This window comes from Mustela lutreola, chromosome 2 (assembly GCF_030435805.1).
Source record: "Mustela lutreola isolate mMusLut2 chromosome 2, mMusLut2.pri, whole genome shotgun sequence".
Lineage (NCBI taxonomy): Eukaryota > Metazoa > Chordata > Mammalia > Carnivora > Mustelidae > Mustela > Mustela lutreola.
The window spans coordinates 111,575,477-111,599,921 of record NC_081291.1 but is presented as its reverse complement, the minus strand read 5'-3'; the positions used below and the strand labels follow the sequence as shown (position 1 = coordinate 111,599,921).

The window sequence follows — 24,445 nt, the reverse complement described above, 5'->3', positions numbered from 1 at the left end:
ACGTTTATGTACAACTCTACCAGATCATCCATAATTTTAACGACTCTTGTTTTTCTCATTATAAAGCATTAGAATTAAACCACAAATCCCCTTAGCAGAATTGTATATAATCACACACTAAAATTTTTTTCTATTTCCGGTGCAATCATTTTATTTCAAGAAACTTGCATTAATTCAGGGATCTAAGCACAAATTAAGTTTTGATAAGGAGAAATCTTAAACACAGCTGGGAAAATTATTGGAGAATATTGATTCACGTCCCTTTTGTTAGAATGAGAATCTGAGATGTGAAACATTAATGGACTTACTGGACTTACTGGAATTCTGGCATGAACTTCACCACATATTACTGTGATTGTGCAATTTGGGCAAATTTCTTCCCTTATCCAAGCCTTAGTTTCCATATTAATAAAGCTGGAATGTTAATATCTGCTCTGCATTCCTATTTACCTCCCACATGAAGCTACTTCATTCATTCATTCATTCAGCACATCATGTTGAATCTAAATACCTTGTTAAATATATTTACCTGAGCTTTTTAGTGATGCAATCTTCCTTCCTTTAAAGTGTCATTATAGATTTCCTTCTTAAATTTTTGCAAGAAAGAGATTAGTAGTATGATTAAGAATTCTAACTAAGCAAAAAAGAAATTTAACAACAGAATTCTGAAATTTTCGAAGGTTATAGTGTCAAAAAAACAAAAGGATGAAAAGGGTGCCAAATAGAGTAAAATCAATTAACACATGTATAGTAGTAAGTAAATTGTCATTCTTCTTGATTCACAGCATTCAGAGAAAGTCCTTTTAAAATGCAGGTGCCTGCCACATGAAGAACACGTCATTCATAAACATTTTACTTTATAAGTAAAATTTACTTTATAAGCAGTTTGTTTTGGAGATGGAAAAATATTTTAGACTTTTACAAATCGTTTATACTTGAAGGAGCATGAAACTGAGAATCTGAAAACGTAAGTTGCTTTTCTGGCTCTTCTAACCGGCTCTGTGATTTTGGAAAACTTACTATTGGTGACTGAAAAGCAATGAAAAATGAGAAAGAACATGTTCCTGATATTTTAATTAAAAACGAACAAACAAAAAAGGAAATGTTAAACTGCTGTCTCAATTTGCGTCTTTCTTTCAGGATCATACTGGAAACAGAAAGCAAAATACCCACCACACAATTTACTGAAAATAACAAATTTTACAGAAAGAATTTTAAATAAACTTCTCAGCAACATGAGCATTTTTCTCTGATATATATTTGTGAGGATGATATAGATTATATATGTTTATACTATTTCATTCATTCATACTAATTCAAATTGTTTTGGGGCAAAAATCCTTAGTGATTTTAAGTCTTTTATTTATGAGGATTCAAAAGCAATTCCCCACTCCTAAAGTTCTAAGTGCCACAGCTACACTGGGTTCTCTTGTTTGTGGGGCTAAATTGGCCAGAGGCAGGGGAATTGAAGCTACAGGAAGGAAGAGACCTCCAGCTCATCTGGTCTGAGTCTCTGCCTTCCAGCTAACAAGTGTCTCAAACACCTGGCTATTCCACTCTTCAAAGAAAACTAGTAGCAGCCTTCTTAACATTCTGTTCAAATATCGCCACTCATTGAAATACCAGAATTATCTGTATTATGTCAAACTGTAAAATGGCTCTTGGTTGTTTAACATAAATGTTGCACCTCTGGATTGTTTAAAATAAGTGTTGCAGGTTGTCTTTATGAATGCTCCCAAATTTTCAGTTCCCTATTGGGTTGTTGAGTACAAGCTTTATGTTCCCTGGAAGGATTTGGCTTCAAAGATCTACCTTCAGCCTAATTATAACCCTCTTGATACCCTATAATTAATTTTTTCACATTATCTTATAGTTTGCAAAGCTATTCATGGACAATTTAAAATTCCCATTGAAAATTTTTTACCTATCATAAAATAAGAATAAAAGTGATAAGGGTTTTTTAAATAAATAATTATATCTTTATACATTTTCAGTAAATAATATTAAATATACGATTAAAGGCACTTATTGCTGTATGTGACAATCCTAAAAACCACCTCTGTAACATTTATGCTATTTGTAATTTAATTAAATAATTTTCAATTAACTGAAATTGAAATATGAATTCATAAAGTGAGTTTTATTAGATAATTTTGACAATTTAAGCATCTTGTTCAGGGTCACCAAACCAATATATAACACAACAAAGACACCTCTCTCTATCCTTCAAATCTAATTCTGAGCTTTTTCCTCATCATCACAGAAATATTTTTCTGATGTTATTGAATACTTATTTATTGACTGAAAGAGTTATATTTTTAAAAATACTCAGCATAATGACTTAAGCATGATTAAAAAAAACACTTAAGCGTTTGAAAGTACATTAGATGTATCATATTTCATCCATTCTGATGCACATTTTAACATCTCAGAAATTGGAATGAGTCTTACACTTGATAGCATGTCATAATATAATTCACAGCATTTTTTTTCCTCCTAAAATACATGCATAAAATGGGATTTTTTTTTTTTTTACTATAAATGACATTTAAAATGAAAACTTTGGAGGACCTCCCCCTTTCCAGCTGGAAATACTTTAAATTCAAGAGGAACATGTTCATGTCGAAGCCTAGAGACAATCTTATGCATAGACTGGCTGATTTGAGGGACAGAAGAAAGGCCTTTCTAGATAAAGCTGCACCAACTGTTATCATTATGTATAATGTCTGCATTTACACCAGAAAAGAGCCAGATACACCAACAGACTTTTAAAAAGTTGGAAGCAACATTAGAAGTCATTTAGACCAAGCACATTTCACTCAGCCTAGAAAGGAAAGGGTTTGCCTAAGCGATATGGTCAAGTCAAGGCAGAGCCTGAGTCTCTCCAGACCTGGAGCAGGTCTTTCTATTGACAGTGAGCCACAAGAACTTTGTGTTAAGCATTGTCCCTATTAGGTCCTCTTTTGAAATTAACAAAAAAAAAAAAAAAAAAAAAAAAAAAGTCACTCTGTTATCTACTCTTCCTGAAGCTTTCCTTTGTTAATAAGAAGACCTGGGTGACTTATGGAGCTTGGTGCCGGGCACACTAAACTTACTGTTTTATAGATTTACTCAGAGCCAAGCTGACACCGATTGCTTAGATACCCACCATCACTTTCTAAGAAGACAGTGAGTAGTGTGTGTGTGGAGGGGGTGGGGGCAAGGCACATAGGGTCATTTCATAGTGTCAGAACAGGGACACTTTACATGTCCTATTAAATCACACTTAAAAAATATAAAGTTTTAATTACTTTGTAAGTCTTTTATCCTTTATCTTTAAGCCCTTTATTTTTAGTTTTTTGTTGAAAAAAGGGTGCAGTAAAGTCTATTTTGAGTATTTCCAATCAAGTAACTAGGGTAAATTTAAAAATCCCAAAAGTTACTGGAGTAAACTAAAAATTCCCAAACTCAGTACTCTTGAGACTTTCTAATAGATCTACCATCCATTAGTCAGACATTAATGACAAGGTCTCAGATTGAAGGGAAATCTTCTAAATCACCAGAGGAGTTTGTGTTTTTTCAACACCAACCTTCAAGACAGATAGTTTAAAAGTGTGTTTAAAAATGTAAACCTGGTGATTCACAGACCTGTACCCCTGGGGATAAAAATATATGTTTATAAAAAATAAAAAATTAATTTAAAAAAATAATAAAATTTAAAAAATTGCATGCAATCGGATATTGGCTCACACTCTTTCTCTTTTCAGTTTAACTTCTTACTCTATCACCTCCTCTCATTCCTGTTTGCTCTCTCTTTTAGATCTGTAGTTCTTGATCTTTTCTTTCTTTTCTGCCCATGAGAGATTTCTTTTAGTAAGAACAATGACTCATTACCTCATTGATTCTTTTTTTTTTAAATATTTATTTATTTATTTGACAGACAGAGATCACAAAGAGGCAGAGAGGCAAGCAGAGAGAGAGGAGGAAGCAGGCTCCCTGTTGAGCAGAGAGTCCGATGTGGGGCTCGATCCCAGGACCCTGGGATCATGAACTGAGCCGGAGGTGGAGGCTTTAACCCACTGAGCCACCCAGGCGCCCCTACCTCACTGATTCTTAACAATGCAAACATCTTTCCTCATTTTAACAGAATTCTCATTTAATTCTAGAATAAATATAATTAAATAATTTCTTTGCTACTGTACTTTCAGAGCCTTTAATATGCCAGTATGCATGTTCAATGTTCCTCTAAGGGGTATACAATATGCGTTGCTTCCAAAACTTAAATGACAAAACTTCTCACGCACACACACACACACACGCACACACACACCAACAACCTTGCTCTCCTCACTGCCATTCCAGCTAGAGTTTGGAGGATCCCTTTGGGTTATAATTCTGACATGTGGAAAGGTCTTTAAAACAAAGGTTAAGAAGTTACACAACGTGAATATTTGAATTATTCAGCAATATTATTTAAAAAGTGAAAATGCAAGAACATAGTAAACCAGTTGGCTAACAACAAGTAGAAGAAGTGCCTAATTCTGTAAGGCAGATTCCATGCCCACTGTCTCTGTTGAAGCTCCTCACTAGCCAGAGGAATATTATTCAAAAATCACTCAATCCAAATTACTGATGTCCTGAAAACTTTGCAAACATCGTCACTCTGGTGTATTCCTATAATGAACATCCTTCAGTGTTCTTTCTGTGATTTGGAGTGTACATGGGGCCAACTAGATTTTAAATCATAGGCTATATTTATCCAGTATCAACAAAATAGGGAAATGGAGCTGAACCTACTCTTTCCCTTCCCTCCCTATAATTTCCTCTGTTTCTAATTTTGCGGCAATCAAGTTTCAACGAGTTAATCAAATGTCTTTTGTGTGGCAGGTGCCAGGGTGTTTGTTTTCATTAGTGTACCAACTGCCATATTTAGGAACTTGGCCTTTTGGTTAACTGGCTACAGGCATGGGTTTAAACCATTAAATGTGTGTATTTAAACTCGGCACTTATTTTTACATCCCCCTATCCAAATAATCAGGATGTGGTTATCTGTAAGATGATACATTACAACTTTTTTCCTGTATACACCCAAGCACAAAAATATATGCCTCAAACATAATCATCAATATTATAAATGTCCATCATCCTGTGCCATTTATAATATTGAAGAAATGAAGAGAAACCTGGTTTGTGAAACATACATAAAAATAGTTAAAGGAAATCCGCATGGCAAGGCTTATAAAACTGGGCAGTTTTACACTTTGTAAACTGTTTTCAACGTGATAAAAAAAATTGAGGGAGGAAAACATCACAATTGTACTTTATCTTTGAATGAAAGAGCTATTTTTAAGAAATAAAGATATGCCAGAAATATGAAATCATTTTTAAAATAATTAAAGTTTTGATAGATCTTCCTTTACATTGAAGAAAGTTAAAGAGACATCAGCATAATCAGAAGGGAAAAAAATATAATTCTGTGACACATGTTCTAAAGAATAGGTAATGCACTTTTTGTTCATCTTTTTACCAGATAACTGTTGTATTCTTTCTTGTTATTTTTCTACTCTCTCAATATAGAGTCATCTACATGATTTATTACTTTTTGATACTTATAAGAATACTCAGCTCATTTATCAATTTGTCTGAAAGAGAACAGAGAATTTACTGCACCCTTCTAGAAAGGGTGGCATATAGAGAAGTAACTAGTGATTGACATTACAAGAGCCCAAAATATTTATTGGTGGCATACTGAAGAACTAAGTTTAGACAACATAACATGAAAACTGAAATTATATTTGATAAATGTTATCAACATCGCTAAAATACATTTTTATTTTAAACTTTAATAGAGACGGTTCACACAGATGCAACCCTGTCTATAAGAAAACACTTATTTGTCTATATTCTAGCAGATAGTCTTTATTGCTACAATGTTACAACATTTTACAATTTTACAACAATTTTTGTTTACAACAAATTTACAATGTTACAACATTTTATTGCCAAATCTACAATGAGATTTCACAGTAACAGAATTATAAGGAAGTCATAAAAAAATCTTGGGTCACACCAAAGCAAATATAGTTACTAAAGAAATACTTAGTAATACCTCATCAGTGTTCTTTCACTTAAAATGATAAATATATTACGAGCTAAAGAAGTTTACACAAATCAGTAGAATCCTATCAAAGTTCTTTGGAGGTGAGAATTACTCTTTGCTTCATGAATACTAAAAACAAAGCTCAGTTAGATGAAGTATCGCACATCCAATACCACTAATACTAAAGCCACAAGGAGACTCAAATCCAGTTCCTCAGATCCATCTAAGCAGCCCATCCTTTTTGATCCCAGCAGCTTTCCAAATGACTTTTTTTTTGGAAATAAAAGTTTCCTGAAACTTCTAATTCATAATGTATGACCTGGTTGGCAGGTTGTGGGGGGAGACTTTTTCCATACCATGTACCAAGTGGTGACGTCAAGCCTATTGTATTGTAACCCACAGCCTGCGATCTTCCCTAAACAGGGCAACGCCTCCCCTTTCCAGCAGTCAAACTGGCATCTAGCAGACCCAATATAGACCATAGATTCACTTTAATTATCTATATAGTGATTTTTAATATAAAAAATCATAAATGTATGGATTACATATCTTTGTGATTAGTACACGGAAGTAACAAATGTGTTATTTAGACATAACTGCTTTAAAATATATCTATAGATTTATATCTATCTATCATCTATCTATCTATCTATATCTATAGAGATATAGATAGATATCTATAGATAGAGATATAGATATATCTATAGATATAGATCTATAGATATAGATATAGATATCTGGGCCACCCAGGTGCCCCGGGACTTAGTTTTTATCTATCTAACTATCATCTATCGATAGATAGATAGAGATATAGGTAGAGATATATATATAGCTCCATAAAAACATGTAAGAGTTCCTTTGGAGTATATATCAAGAAGTAAAATAAATAGGTTATAAGTAGAACATTATTATTTTCAACTTTTCTGGATATTGTCTAATTTTTTCCAAATGATTGCATTCATTTCCAACCCCACCAGCATCACTTGTGTTTTTCTGTTTCCAAACACCATTTTAACATTCACAACGTTCACTTTGAATTTTTGCCAATCCGATGTATGTCTCTCTTTTTTTGCATTAAATAATTGTATGTGATTTTGGATGATGTCTTTTTGGATGCTTATTTTTCCATGAGGTTATTTTCTTTTCCATGAAAAACCTATTCATAACTTTGTCCTGTTTTTAATTAATCGTTAATTCACTCTTATTTTTAAAATTGTATATATCAGTTTTTAAGTATTTCAAATGGTAATCTCTCATTTATATATTATGTTGAAAATATATTCCTTTTTGAACCATTTGAATCTAAAAAATCCTTATATAACACAAGAACATAAATATATTTGCCTATTGGATATGTGGTGTTTTTGAATTTGTGAATGTAAATGCTTTTAGACACAGTGCATTTTCTCAGATTCACACAGACCTCACTGGACCTTATTTTCTAATACCTGATCAATTTCATACATTTCCCCTGGATATATGAGGTTATAATCCTTGGATTAGTTAAAGAATAAGATTATACAAACCAGATTTCTCAGACTTTGGCTAGTTCAAATTATGATTATAGTTATACAACCCCAGCCTAGGTTTCCATGGAAATGAAGCCTTAATAGAATTCATTCCAGGAGACTGACAGTTTCTATTAAGTATTATTTAAGTTTTGCAGAGATGTACTCCAGCACCTAGAAGCTGAATAATTTGGTTTATCACCTGCAACTAACAAGCTTTACTGGAGCTTTTGTTTTCTATCTTTATATGCCAAAGTAATAAATGTTGACCTGATGTATGTGACCCTCAGATGCCGGACTGGAGATTGGCAAACGCACATTTTATTCTGGCTGTGACGCTGATGCTGTGGAGTTCAGGAAAAGTACACTCAGTGGATGTAGCAACAGAGGTAATGAAAATTAGCTTAAGGGACCATGTATTTTTTATGAACATAAGCCATTTCTACTAGTGTCAGAAGTAGGTGTTGCTGACAAATAGAGAGATGCCTTGATAACACAAAATCAAGGAAATAGATACATTTTTATTCTATTGATTTGACCTCCCTATAAATTCAGTGAAGGCCAGTTATCTGAATATCAAAAAATAAGCTGGAAGCAATAAAGATGTGTATTCCGTGAACGAAAAAGCATTACAAGAAAATTCATGATCATTTCAACCATATATTTAATTAAATCAGTTGCTTTGGCCAAACTTTGTATGACTATACAAATGTTTTCTTGCTGCCATGACTAAAGTACAAAGAAAAATAAATACCCGGACTTCTCTAGACAGAGAAATGTTAATTTGGCTCATTTGATCTTGTTAGAAAGTGTTCTCTGTATTTCACAAAAAACAAGTAAGAATCTGAAGTGTGTTTTACTTGAGTTCCATGATTTTACCCCCAGAGGATTAAGATTATCTTTAAAAGGGATCAAACTCGATTTTCTATGTGCAGGAGTTGGAAGAATGGAAGCAGACATTTTGGAGGATGTGCTGAGAGATAATAAAAGATCTCCCATCTTTGCTCTTTGAAAGTTGTCTGCTGCTCTTTAAAGTTTCTTTCTCATGACTACAGCGTCTTTCCCTTCCCCAATTTCATTGTTGTCAAGCATAGGTAGGAGAGTGATAGACGTTGAGGTTTTAAGAGGAGTTTGTGGACCCTGTGGAGTCTACATTTTAAATAACAAGAGCTATGAGAGATTTCTGATTTTCGTTCTACTGGATGAGAGTGTGTTGGGGATAATTAGCTTCCGGCAAAAGAGAAAAGGGACGATGGGGTAGAGAAGCAGGTTATGAGGTCATTAAGAGTGTACATGCACTAAGCAGCAAAGGGGAGCTCATATGACTCACTACTGAAGGGAATCAGAAAGAGCAAGAGAGGTTTACTGGGAAGAACTGACCAGACTTAGCACAAGTTTGATTGGTTTAGGGAACATTAGACTCCATCGCTTTGGGTCTCCGTGTCAGACTGTATGTATTTCACAAGAGAGTTGCTGAAGCCCATGATGAAAAGGTCTGGAAATGCCACTCTTTCATTTTACTGGGGAAAATGAAGAACATAGAAATAGAATGGAAGAAATAATCCAAGAAGAAAGACAGGAAGTGAAGAAAAAGAGTCTTTCCAAGACTAAGAGTCTGGCTCGAGGAGGAATGTGACTAACAGGGAAGCAGGGAGGAGGTCCCTGGAGCAAGTTTCTTCCCACAGGGCCATATTCTCACTTTCTTAGGAAAGAAGCAAGAGCCCCCAGACTCCACAATGACTAGAGACCGTTAATAGGAACTTTTTTTTTTAATGCTGTGATCAGGCTTAGAAAAGGAAAAAAACAGACTTACACTTTTATGTCCTGAATGAAGTGCGAAGTGGCAATATCTGTAACAAACAAGAAATTTTATGTGGGAGGACAGTCGTTGGGATAGTTCTGACTCACTGTAGACACTCATTAACGTTTGGTAATACATCACATGGAGAGATGGTAAGCTTCCTAAGGGCAGAGCCTGGATTTTGTTCATTTTTGTATCCCTCAGGGCTAATGCAGAACCTGGTACACAGTGGGTACTTAATGGCTTGAATCAATAAGGTGTGAATTACTGGTGAAAGATAACTGACATTTGCATTTTCAAAATTCATTCAGTAAATATTCAGAAATTTACTGAGTACTAACTGTGAGCAAAATACTGGCTTAAAAGATTAATTAGACATAGGTATTGCCCTCAGGTTACTCACAATCTAATAAGTAATACAAATATATTGTAACTAATCTAATATAAGGGAAAATGTAATGTATACAATGATGAAAGAGAGGTAAAGTGCTATGGGAATGTTAAGGAAAAATGCAGCTGTTACTGGGAAAGAATCTAAAAGAATGATTAGTTAATGTACTAAATTTTAGAGGCAGGTCTGTGGTTTTTCCCTTTCTCTTGGGTGTTTGCGTGGGTGTGTGCATCTGTGTCTATGTGTGTTGTTTTAATTGTGTTTAGATATACCTCATCTGAACACATTTTTGTCCTCAGAAGTTTTTTCTTGGGACATAAATCTACAAAAAATCAAGTTTCATGACAGGCATGTCAGCTAAAGATAGCAAAACCCAAATGCAGATGATATACATTTTGAGGATTTTTCCTGAACAAATGGAATCACCTTTCTTGCCCCATAGGCTTTTGATTCTGGAGTCATAAATGTGCAGTCACCATCCACAGTCAGGAAAGAGAAATCAGCTACTAATCTGGCAGCAAAACTCTTGCTTCTTGATGAACTTGTGTCTTTGGAGAATGATGTAATTGAAACAAAGAAGAAAAGGAGCTTCTCGGGTTTTGGGTCTCCCCTGGACAGACTCTCTGCTGGCTCTGTCGATCATAAAGGTAAACAGAGGTAAGTGAACTCTTGGATGAAGAATATTTTTATTTATTTTTATTTTTTTTTATTTTTTTAAGATTTTATTTATTTATTTGACAGACAGAGATCACAAGCAGGCAGAGAGAGAGGAAGAAGCAGACTCCCCACAGAGCAGAGAGCCCAACATGGGGCTCGAACCCAGGACCCCGGGGACCATGACCCGAGGGCAGAGGTTTTTAACCCACTGAGCCACCCAGGTGCCCCGAATATTTTTATTTTTTAATTCTTCTGCTATAACTTCAGAAACAGAATTCCACATTAAAAATATAATGAAAACTTTGTAGGTAAACATATTTGACAAGATTTTAGCTAACTTGTGAATTTAAAAGTATGATTTTGAAAATAATGGTTTAGGAAGGAAAATGACTGCTACAGTATGCATTAATATTTTGTCATACCTTCCTAAGGAAGCTTCCATTGCATGCCAATGTGAAATAGTTATTATAAGACGTTACCGCATTGGGAGATGAGGGGGAAATGTGTGTATTATGGGATAAATGTTATAGCCACTCGAGTCCTCAATTTAACAGAGGTAACCAAAATTCCATTTCTATTTTCACCTATGATACAAAGCTGTCAAATATGTGAATGAGCCCACTCTCAAATACTGAGACGTAGTGAAGTTCTCTCAGGACTTGGAGTCAGAAAACGTGCATTTAAATCAAATTTCTGATCATTTCTAGCCATATGACTTGTATAAAAATCTTACTCTCTGTGATCCTCAGCCTATTCATCTGTAAAACGGGGATAATTATTTAACCTCTATAAAAACTCAAATGAGTACTTTGTAAGCTGTTATTATAATAGAATTAGAGTAATTAAATCTCCCTTTAATCATTGTGTAACTATCAGCAACTTAAAGCAGTTGTTTTGATCTTGATTCATCTTCTGCCTCCTTAGTCTTTGTTCCTAATGCCATACATTTGATATTAGCAAAGGCACAAGAGACCACCCAACGACCAAGGCCAGGAATCTGAGGAATTTACTAGGAATCCTTTTGCTTACTTTAAACATCCCATTTTTCATGAAATTCTTCATATCCTATTTGCTTTGTATTTCAAATATCTCCAAAATATATTTTCCCTTTAAGGCTTTCCTAATTCTGGCCTACATTTTCTTTTTCACATTTGTTTTGTCATCCAGTCTTTCTTCATCTCCACTTCTACCATCATGATTACCTCTTTAGCACCAATGTATCCTCTGCTCTGCTACCAGGGGGATCATTTAACACTATAATCTTTTGGTGAAATGTTCCTATTGTTTACAAGATGAAAGAAAACTCCTCAGCAAACCCTACAAAGAATTCCAACATCTGGCACCCCATTTTGTCATGCACTTGCGTCCATGTCTTCGCCCCAGTCTCACCTCTTACTTGGAGCTCTGGGACTTGCCATGGTGTGTTCATAGTCCCTTGACTTCTCTGGGCTCCAAGATTCCTCATACTGGATGCAATTTGCTAGATTTATCTTTTGAGAGTCTCCAAGCTACCTGAGGAAATAAAATCACCACTTGGAGACTATAATTTATCACACCTATACTTGAAAAATAATCCTTTGCCTGTATTTTGAAATTCAGGCCCTGTTTCAATTAAACACATACAAATCAGATCCACTTATTAATCTAGGCATTGTGTTGGGCTCTGGTGGAAAAACAGGAGGAAAGTGTAATCTCTTTCTCTCGAAGAAATCACACTCCAATAAGAAATATCAAAATATTTTAATGAATTATAATGCAAAGCAAGAAGAGATATGTTTATAGGTACAGTATCTAAAGAAGGCAAGACAATTCCAAGGAATCAGTGGAATTTTAGAGGAAAAAATATTGTGTCTTCTAATAAATGTGATTTCTTTGACTCCTGGGTCTTCTAACATAGTCTATTAAATAACTGAAAAGTCAACATGTAGATCTTATATGTAAATATTTAAATATAAATTTATAATAGCATAAATACATAGCATATTTACCAAGTACACAAGCATTAATATCATAAATACGTATCATCTACACTGAGGTTTCATCCTTACAACTTCTTACAATCATAAGGGGAGACCATATTAGGAGATATAATCTATCTGACATAGCTCAGTTTGTAAGAAAAAAGGGAGATTGGCAAGCATTTAATAACCGTGTAAACAGATTTTCACAAATAAAGGCTATGAATAAGCTGTTATAAGCATTTAAAAATTAGGGAATATTGTTCCCATGAGCACTTCTTGAGAAAGCTGCTAGATGAGTTTCTTGAACGAAATGACTGGAGAGATACCATTATAAGAATTGGGGTGAGTGTAACTGAGGAATTAAAGTGAAATGACAATTGCAAAGAAGAGTACAGCATGCTATGATTACACAGATCCATCTGGCAGCACAGTTCCATCAAATTTCTAACAGTTAAGGAACAATAGTGAGAACATTTACAATTTAGAATGAGTCTTGATTGTTTCATGGTTACTAACTGGGAATCATAGTTATCACTACAAATAGTTGCTTGGAGACATGGAGAAGAAGGAAAGAAAAAGATTACAAACTAAACTTACTGAATATTTTACTAAAGAATAAAAGAAAACAACTGAAAAGAACAAAGACCAAGGTTTTCATATAAAATATCAGTATAAAAATCATTAGAACAGGGCGCCTGGGTGGCTCAGTGGGTTAAGCCGCTGCCTTCGGCTCAGGTCATGATCTCAGGGTCCTGGGATCGAGGCCCGCATCGGGCTCTCTGCTCAGCAGGGAGCCTGCTTCCCTCTCTCTCTCTCTGCCTGCCTCTCCATCTACTTGTGATTTCTCTCTGTCAAATAAATAAATAAAATCTTTAAAAAAAAAAAAAAAAAAAAAAATCATTAGAACAAAAAACAAAACTTTCCTATAAAAGCATAAAAATGACATATGAAAAACTTCATATAAAATATCAGCATATATAAATATAACATATTATATATATATAACATATATAAATAACATATAACATATTATATATATATAACATATATAAATATAACACTTAAAATATGATAGAGTCCAAAAAATACTGATTATATTAATAAATGAAAATAGATATAACTAGCCTATTAAAATGCCAGTATTTTCAGATTGTCTGATAAAGTAAACCCAACACTTTTCTGTGTTTAAAATATAGAACTACAAATAAAGATATTTAGAAAAGCTGGCAATAAAAGAATGGACAAATTGTATCAGGAAAATTAAATTAAAATAGATTATAAATAAACAATAAATTAAATTTAAAAATTTAAAAGACTGCACCAATATTTATCAAAGAGAAACTGCAGGGAGTGCTAGAAAAATAGAAACATATTAAAAATATACTTAATTCATTTCTTAAAATCCAAGGCAGATTATATATTTAAAATTTATAGAAGACATATATAATGTAATCCTTAAAATAGAATTTGTAAATATACTTTGAAACCTGAATTTCAATAATAAAAAAATATAGATTCTTCTCAAGTACGTATGATGTATTTACAAAATTTACTGTATCTGAGATGATAAACCTTCTAGAAATTCTAAAGAACAGATACACTAAAAAATCATTCACTAACTGAAATATAATAAACTAGAACTTAGTAACAAAACCAGAAAACAAGAAGCGCTTTTATCTAGGAAGTATAAACTGTATCGTTAAATAGCGGTTGAGTCAAAGAAGAATACAAAATAAAATTACATACTTTATTGAAAATAATAATAATGAAAATGTAACATTAGGGGCTGATAAAGAAAATACCAGATAAAAACCATTATTATACCGATAAAAATAAAAAGTTAAGATAAAGCAAATGGCACACAAAAAAATCTAGAAAGAACAACAAAATAAGTCAAGAAAAGCCAGGGGAGAAAAAAAAAGAGCAGAAACTAGGAACAATGACAAAAGTTGAAATCAAAGTTTCTGAAGCAAAACACAGGATAAAAGAAATCAAATGTAAAGCCATGTTTCTTAAATCAAGAAAAATATAAGCCACTAGTTAACCTAATCTAATTAAGAAAAAAGTAGAAAGCAAATTCACAAAATTAGAAATGACAAGATGGAAAAACCAAAATAGAGAATCTTTAAAAAAGAGAACAACTTTGCTCAACTGTATATAAATAAATTGAAGACCTGGACAAAAAGGATAAAATTTTGGAAAAATATCATTTATAAACATTGACTCCCAAAAAGATAAATAGCTTAATTATCATGGAGATTTTTTTTTTTTTAAGAGCTTGCTAAGAGAAAGCAGACCTAAATATTTCCATGGAAGAATTTTACCAAATCTTAAGTTATCAAATACCCCTAAGGTTATTTTCCCTTTTCAGATCTTAGTAAACCAAGTAAACTTTCCAAGTACATTTCCTGATATAAATATAATATTAATCCCTAAATCACAACATTACATTTTAAAAATGAAATTTTAGGCTCATCTCATATATGAATATCAATGCAAAAACTATAGATATGAAGTTAATAAACAGAATCCGCTAAAAAGAATCCGCAGAAAAGGCATTTGACAAAATCTAACATTTATTATATTTTTTAAAGTACCACAAAATGAGAACTGACAGATAGTTCCTTAATATGGTGTGTGTATGTGTGTATGTGTATACCTCAACCCAAAGCCAATGTCTAACCTAATGGTGACATATACTGGAAGTTTAAAGTGAGGAATAGGAAAATCATACCTATTATTTTTGCTACAATTCAAAAATGCGTTAAGATAGGAGAAAACATTTGGAGATATAAGAATTGCAAAGAAAGAAGTAAAACTATGTTTATTTACAAATGACAAGTTGGGAGCACTTGGGCGGCTCAGTTGGTTAAGTGTCTGATTTTGCTTAAGTCAGGATCTCAGGGCCCTGGGATTGAGGGTGCCACCATGGCTCCTCACTCAGTGGGGAGTCTGCTTGTGCTTCCGCCCCTCCCCTCACTCGTTTTCTCTTCAGAGACACTGTAAGGAGTCAGCAAGAGTCAGACTATACGAAATTGCAAGATGAATAATCCAGTTTCTTCAATAAATGAATTACAAGGTTTTGAAGAAAAAGAAAGGGATGGAGGGGAAAGGACATCCTAAAGATTAAAGCAGAATAAAGCATTTATTAACCAGTCACATTAAAAAAATAATAATAATTTTGTAAGACACAATTGTGAATGTGAAGAAGGGCTATTTGACGACTTGAAGTAATTATAGTGTAATTTTAAATATGAAAATGGTACTGTGGTCACATTAAAAATGAGAGAGATTCTCATTTAAAAGTTTAATTGAAAGTATTTACCTTGGACTTGCTTCAAAATAGTATAGGAATGAAAATGGAAAGGAGGAAGCAAGATTTGCCTAACTGATGACTGTTGACGTAGAATGAGGGATATTTGGGAGCTTTTTATACAATTCTATTTGGCAGATGTCTGAAATATCCCATGATAAAATGAAGGAGAAAAACAAAACACTATGCAATGAGAGAAATAGCAGATTAGATCTGGCCAAACAGTAAATGAATTCATCATATAAGAAGAATATATCAAAAGAGATGGAGGACAGAATGAGAGATTATAATATATATATTAATCTAATGAAAGTTCAGTGGGAACAAATAGAACAGAGGGAAGCACTATTTGAGTAGATGATGTGTGTTTTTCAATAATTTTCTAGAAGAAAAAAAAGATAGTTTTTCATATTCAGCAATAATAATAAATTTTGACTGAAATAACTAGTACTGCTTTTGAAAGGTTAAGTGGATTAAGAACAACTATTCTGTGGAGAGGAACTCATCAAAGAGATGGTTCACAGGCTTGAATGTTCTTGTGAGGCACATTCTTGCAAGGGCTTAATAGCATGGTGTGGGCTTAGTATCAGATACAGATAAGAAGCAGGATAAGAAGTGAACTTGGGAAGGAGATTTGGGGTCCCACAGGAAAGCTGTGTTCAAAAGCCATGTTCAAAAACTGCCATTTCAAAACTATGGAAAACCCATATAAACTCGATCAGTATCTCTGAAGCTAGACAATGACTGCTACATCCAATGTGTATAAAGCAAGAAAGGATTTTAGTTGAGTAACTGATGATCTTAGAAGGTCAAATATCGTAGTTTTCAATTTGTTCTACCTTTTTGTTCTACCTTTACTTCTGACTACTTCCAGAAGTTAGAAATGAGTTAAGTAGAACTAATACATTTGCACAGTAGTTTCCCCATGAGCTTGAAAAATTGAGGATTTCCCTTAAGCTAGACTGTTTAATCTTGCTTCACCTCTGAAATTAGAATACAGAGACTAGGCTTTTCTGTACTCACTGGCATAGCAACAAAGGTGAGCTCCAATGTCAGGATTGTTCTATTTAGAATTTATTTAGAATGATGTATACATATTAATAATTTTCTTATGTAGATATAAGTTACTTTTGCATTTTATATTTTTATTTTCAATAGCTCATGTTTTAATCTTTCAAATTAAATTCAAAGGGCACATCTTGTGGGACGTTTTTTACAAGATTTATTTTTTTTTAATAAGGGTTCCATTCTTGGCCTCAAAGTAAATATTAAATTTGGTTTGTATATTAGGAAGGTGGGAAATAATGGAAAATAAATATATTCTTGCATAAAATATTTCTCTACAACTTCTTGAGTTTTAATTGGAAAACAATTTTAGGTTTTTCAAGACATAATGATAACTCAAGATTGAAGATTAAAATTTCAATCATCTGTTACAAAAACATCTTTGTATCATTGAAATGTGTATAATAAAGTGACAGGACAAAAATATGTATTTTTCCATATTTTGTATAAAAAGACATAGGTTAGAGTTTTGCACCAATTTATAAAAAGTGCATAAAAATTATAGCAATTTTGCTCGGGAGAGTCATATGTAAGGTTATTTGCTGCTCTGTTATCATATTTGAGACAATTGCCTTGGTCCACTAATACAGGGACCTTTAACCTCTTCCCTATTTATTTTTGGAATTTTCACAAAATTAAGAATTATCATATTACTTTAACATGAGTTTGCATGAGTGTTCACACTTTCTTTGTGGCTTTTAAACATCCATGGTTTTCATATGTATCCCTTCAAATTTTATCCTTCTCAGGCATGCATTCTCTACTTTCTCGTAATCACCCACAGAAGAGCATAGGTCCAAGATCCATTTTCATACTGAAGCCCCAAGATTTCATCCATCCCCTAATCCAGGGACTCATAAACTTCTTTGGGTCATGGACCACTTTGGTAGCTTGGTGAAACCTATGGACTACTTCTCATATTATTGTTCTTAAGTGGATAAAGAATTCAAAGATTACCAATATATAGAAATAGAATTATCAAAAAATGTAAAGTTAATTAGTATATAATAACATATATGCTTACTTGTTAATCCATAGAATAATAAGTTCTAAGAGACAAGTCCAAAAAACAATCATTTCAAGTAGTGCTGAACATAAAAGCAATTTCAAAATATCTACAACAAATGAAATCTGAATATATCCGTGATTTCTATTTGTAACAAAGGTCTAGGTACTCCTGATATTATTGTGATTTGTTCCCTGCATTCATAAGTGAAGGAATTGCTATATTTCAGTTAGAGGGCAATGAAACCAAAGATGTAACATTTTCGCATCACACGTATGGATCCCTGAATTATATTGGCATACAATTCCATATTTAAAAACTCTAACATTCAAGCAAATGACACACATTATTTTATTTTCAATTACTGTAAAGTATTCAGAAAAGAAAATTTTACACTTTGTTTTTGAAAAACTTCCTAAGAGATGGAAATGGAAAGATGAATTGTTGGGGGAAAATAAAAACAAAAACAATCATGAAAAAGATAAAACAGAACAAAGTCTATTTCAGATCATATTAAAATGATGCAAGGAACCACCTATTGGTTCCTATTTTGTATGGTGCTTAACTTTTTTTCTATCTCAATTTGACACCAGCTTCTTAATCAAATGGATGTGCAAATTAATTCTCAGGGCAAAGTTAACCATGCTTTGAAGTCCAAAGTATTTTCCTCATTCAGTTCATTTGTTTAAAGCCTGCAGTTAATGAATGGTTTTCTCATTTATGCAAATAAAATGATCAGCTCTGATTATATCCCGGGCAAAATAGCATCTACTATATGAATGGCCTTTTAATATTGGAGGATGCTAATAACTGGCCTGGAATTTCTCTAAAAACTTTTTTCCCTCACTCCTTCATGCAATGCTGAGAATACCTTGTGGAAAAGAAAACAATACTCATTATTTGTATTTACTTACTATAAACATCTTCATAACTCTTACTGCTTGAATTCTCTCATTAATATCTTGAGGTCAGCATTATTTTGTCAGTTAGGATTTCTGCAGCAAACAGGCAGCACATTTAAAAAAGGAAAATTTGAGAAGAGTTTGCTCACAACAGGATTTTTTACAAAAGACTGAGTAGAGGGGAATTGTAATAGAAGGTGCAACAGCCTGAGACCTGGGTCTAAAGAGACAAGGAAGAGAGGTTTGCAGAAGTCCAAGAGACAGTCCTGAACAGTTAAATGGGTTGAGAGAAGGAGTGACCTTCCCTGGGGGACGTGACTTGGCAAGGCGGGCGGCAGGGGGAATTATCCCGATCTCACTTCCTCTGTTCTTCTAGTCTCTTTCCAAGGTTGCCCATTGCCTGACCCAAACTGAAGCCAGAGACCAGAGGAATTTTTATCTTTTCCAAACAGGTTAGCCTCCTGGACTAAAAGTCAAATGAGAAAAGGCAGAGATTGACTCTGGCAAGCGAGACAGAAGTGTAATTACATTCATTGTAATTATGCACATTGTACAGATTCAGGTCAATAAACTTTGCTCCAGTACACTGTTATTATAACCACTTACTTCAAAGAGAAGGACTCCATGAGACATACTCAGAAAAACAGTTTTAATCCCCACCTACATGCATTCTAACCCATTCAGTAGGAGCTGCTTCCTACCTCTTAGATAAAAATAAGGGCAGGTACTATGGCTCCACTGGTCCCACTGAAATAAGAAAGACCCCTCTTGCCGTTTTTATTACAAAACAACCATATATCAATCATTCAAATAACTATTCTTACATCTTAGCCCAAACCATAAATATAATTAAAGTTTCTCTTCTTCCCTGCTTAGGCCCCATTCAAGTTGTGAGGTTGCAATGGGAAGGGGGTTGCTTGTAGTCAATGTCTTCTTGCCCCTTCCCCTAGGACAGTGGGCTGCCTCCTGCTTCCCTGGTCTTGAGGATGGCAGTGCAGAGAGGTAAAGAAAACTCTGACTCGAATGAGACTTATACCCTGGCTTTACTGCTCTCTGGCCTCAGTAAATGTTCAAAGCTGATTCCTTATCATGGGCTATTTTGGGGGGAGGAGCAGTCATCACATAACCCCCATCAGGAACATCCATATAAATATCCTTCCTTCTTGCAATGCTCTCCCCTGGTAGGTCAGTTTGCCCCTCATCCTCATCTTCCCTTCCCAACTTCTTCAAATGACATCACCACCAGCACCCTGATGAGGTCACCTCACCATCACCCCTGGCAGCAAGGCCCTCAGGGAAGGTGTTTTTTATAGTGAACATAAGGCCAACTCTATCCACAAGCTTGCTCTGCCTCTGCTCCACAGAAAACCCACTGCTTTGGTTCCAGTCACAAACTGAAATGGTTCCTTATGTTACCATCTCTTCATTCTTTTTTTTTTTTTTTTTTTTTTCCATCTCTTCATTCTTGTCTGGAGCGAACTCTCACAGCTTCTTGCCCTTGAGATTTCACTGACGCTGTTCTTTCAGGCCTGCCCTCTTCCATGGGCATATGTCAAGGCATCTAAATTGTTTTTTCGAAGTCTCCCCCACACCCTAGAAGAGGAAAGAGGAGGGAAATTATCACTGTTCTCCAATAATTCATTCCACAGAAATTCTCCTTCTTCACCTACTCTATCTACATCTATCCTCTTATTGGATTCAATTTGGGATAATCAGTATTTAGGAAACCCCTTTTCAACAACTGCAAGAGTCTAGTGTTTCACTTTGGAATGCAAGAAGAAATGCTTGCCACCTACTTCTGTTTTTCCTCAGCTTTTTGAGGTCACAGCCAAAACTAAGATAGAAAAAAAAAATCCCATTTTAACATCCTGGTATATATATTTTTTCTAATCCCTATAACTCCCTAAGAAGATATTATTATCCTCATTTTATTTGCATATTTTCAGGCAGAAAAAATGATTTTCCTGAGATTATCAGCTAGAATGTTAGATGTTTAAGTCCAAGTCCATTGACTTTCCAGATAAATAGTTCTTCTGATGAAGAAATTAAAGTTCTGCATCAAAAAGGCACCTATCCAAGAACTGGAACAGCAAGGTTCACTTAGAATGTATGCATTAAATAAATAGTTTTAGAAAATTTATACCAATGATAGATGGGTTTCTATCCTAAGCCAGACATTAAATTCAGAGTACAGTTGAGAATTGCAAATGCAGTTTCATGTCAGATATGATTGCCCTTCTTGATGACAGTCCCAAAGATTAAAGATAAAAATCCTAACATTTCACATTCCTTCCTAATTAATTGAGAAGCAATGCTACAGACCTAAGCCAACCTAGAAATCTTATGGTTTTTGCTATTCCTTTCCAGCTCTTATTTGGTGATGCCCAAAAGATATAGTTCAAAATGGGCTCCATTTCAGAGAAGAAATTCAAGAAAATGATTCAAAGAATGGTGTGTCATTTCCCTACTTCCTTCCTCCTACTTGAAAAGCCTGGCTATGTAATAGAAGATGCTCTCAAGCATAATGATCCAGGGCCATTGTTCATAACTGTTCTCTGTTGCTGGCCTCTCATCACTGCAGCTCAATACCACAGACTGAGATTGTCCCTTTGCCTTTGCTCCCTACCCTAACTAGTATCTGAATGAGTTTAAAACCTTCTCCAATATTGATTCTCAGCAATATTGATTCCATGGATAGGCTTTGATGTGTACCTTATCTACTCCCATCCCCAAAAGAAGATTCTAGAAGATATTTTTGTGTAAATCTATTTGCTGGGTAGAAGTTCTGAAAGTTTCATTAGACCTTCACAGAGGTTCATGAGCCAAGCAAATGAAGACCCCCTACGCCTTATCCTAGTGCTTTACGGCAATTTCCAAATCAAGCATGCCTATGTTACCTTACAAAAACCTCAATCTCGTTATTTATTCCAGTGCTCATGGTTTGTTTCCACCCATTCCTTGGGATAATACTTTAGAAGGTGACATTATGCTTAGTAAGCACCATCATCAGAATCCATTTAACAGAATCCATTTAAAATTGAATTACTACTTTGAAATAGAATTCCAAGTCATACATCAACTTTCTGCTAAGCAAAGAGTAGCACTTTCTTCCATCTTCCTAAACAGATCCCATTTATTAAGCCACAAATTTACATGTACAGGAACTCCAGGTAGGGAAAGACTAACTTCTTGTCTTACCCTTGATTCACTCCCTTCTGGAAGACAAAGCAGTCATTTATCTAACAGGCAAGTTATTGTGGAAGAGTCAAGCATATTTCATTGATTGCCTTTCTTCCTGTTGCTACATGATAACCATGACTAGTGATATAAATTGGTCTAATCCATGCAGGAAATAGAAAGAAGCCCTTTCAAATGCAAGTGGTAAAGCCACATCCTATGTTCAGTCGGATCACTAATAAAAATGACATCATGATTCTCATACATTGATCATAGCTTATTTCTTTATTGTTTCTGAATGTGGACTCTGTGGTGGAGGGGACATTGTATATTGGCCCCTAAAAACTACATCATCATTCAGACTTATTGTGGTCCCTCATCCTGATATTCTGGAATTGAATTTAAAAGGCTAATTTTCTGTTTTAAACACAACTCTTTGGACTTTGATGATAATGCTTTTTCATTCTTTACAGGGCTTTGCTTAGTCCTTCATTTTAGCTTGTCCTCATACATCAGTCCTCCTTTCCAAGTTCATATAGTTATAGCTGTCCTCCTATAGTGATTTCTTTTTTTTTTTTTTTACGTTTATGTATTTATTTAAGTAATCTCTATCTCTAGTGCGTGGCTTGAACTCAAGACGCTGAAATCTAGAGTCATATGTTCTTCTAACTGAGCCAGCCAGGTGCCCCCTCGTTCAGTCATTACTTAATTCTATGCCTTAATTATAAATTGCAATAACCAAGATTGGGACCATCATTTGTTTTACTGTTTCCACATTTTCCGTAAATTCTTCCAGGAACCCCCAAACTAGATGTGATCTCTTCTCTTGTGGAATTCCAGAGCATTTCGAATTTCACAGTATTAGATATCTTAAAACACTAATCAACATTGATGTTCTCACATAATTTCTGTGCATCAGAATCCAGAAAACTTTTGTCTGAATGCATCTGGCTTAAGGTCTCTCTAAGGGTTTCCGTGAAGAAGCTGGCCAGGGCTGCAGTCATCTGGAGGCTATACCAGGGCTGGATTAATCATTTCCAAAATGACCCACTCAACATGGCTGATGGCAGGAAGTCTTAGTTCTTCACGGGCAGTTGGCAGGAGGCTTTTAGTTAATTGCTACATAAACCTCTCTATAGGGCTCTTAGAGTGTCTTCTGGAAAAGGCAGATGACTTCGCTAATGTAAGTGATCCAAAATAGCAGGGCAAGCTACAATATTTTCATGACTTAGCTTTGGAGTCACACATCAGTCACAATATACTGCTGCCTACAGAGGTCAACCCTGCTCGGTATAGAGGGAAACTGTATTATAGTGATATTATTGGGGTTCGTGTTGGAGCCTGGCTACTGTACTCATCTAAGCTTATAGTATAATAATTTAATAATATGTTTTACTAATCTAGATTATGGAACTATTTAAGGGGCGCTTGGGTGACTCAGTCAGTTAAACATCTGCATTCAGCTCAGCTCATGATCCCACGGTCTCGGGATCAAGCCCTGTGTTGGGCTCCCTGCTCAGCAGGGAGCTTGCTAATCCCTCTCCCTCTGCCCTTCTCCTGAGTTTGTCCTCCCTCTATCTCTCTCTCAGATAAATAAATGAAATCTTTAAAAATATAAAATAAAATAAATTACTGAACTACTTAAAAGAACATCCTCTATTAGCCATTACCGTATCTTCCCTTTCCACATATTACTCAAAGCTGCTGGAGGGGCAGGCCCTTGTTGACAGGGCCTAGCATTTTATTGCCCATTTAAGATGTACTGGCAAATCAGACTGTTGTTTTTAAGGAACATTCTCCACACTCTGATTCTTAGGTTTCTTTCCTTGGAACTCAAAATCATAAGCAGGATCAGTAAAAGTTGTAGTTGTAACCAACAATTGGGGAAAAAAATTTACATTCACATGAAATAACTATTAAAATCAATGAAGTTCCAGTCCACAAAATAAGCCTTAAAATTTTTAAAGTTCTGGTTACCATATGCAACATATTTTCACACCATGATATAATTAAATAACAATAAGATAACCAAAAAAGAAGGTGCAATCCTCAACTCACTTCATGAGAATGCATTATCTGATCACCAAAACCGTATGTGGAGAGAACAAGAAAAAAAATTATAGGACAATTTCACTAATGAGAGCAGATACAAATTCCTACAAAAAAAAATTAACAAAACAATTCAAGTAATGTATTAAAAGAAGAATACAGCATTATCCTGTCCAATTCATCACAAAAACACAATATAAGGTTGATTTGCTTTGGAAGGTCAATTAACAACGTTAATAGATTGAAGAAATAAAGCCACATCACTCAATAGATGCAGAAAAAGCACTCAATAAAATTAAGCATCTATTCATGATCAAAATCACTGATAAACTAATAATAGAAATATAAGGAAACTTTTTTTTTTAACCAAGTAAAGGACACCTATTAAAAAACCTACAGCACATGTTTTTAAATGGTGTCACAACAACAACAAATCCAATAAACTATGGAAAGTCTTTATGAAGAAAATTGCAATTATTCTTGAGAAGGCATGACAGATAACCTAAAGAAAAGATCTTAGATAGAAAGATTCGATA

General features: G+C 34.4%; 1 protein-coding gene across 1 annotated transcript in view; it reads left to right on the top strand.

Moving 5' to 3' along the window:
- Nucleotides 1–24,445, top strand: part of OSTN (osteocrin) — a 41,944-nt gene that overhangs the window by 4,666 nt on the left and 12,833 nt on the right. The window contains exons 2-3 of the mRNA XM_059165216.1: nt 7,878–7,976; nt 10,222–10,436. Of these exons, the coding sequence (XP_059021199.1) occupies nt 7,878–7,976; nt 10,222–10,436 (314 nt within the window). The remainder of the gene's footprint in view (nt 1–7,877; nt 7,977–10,221; nt 10,437–24,445) is intronic.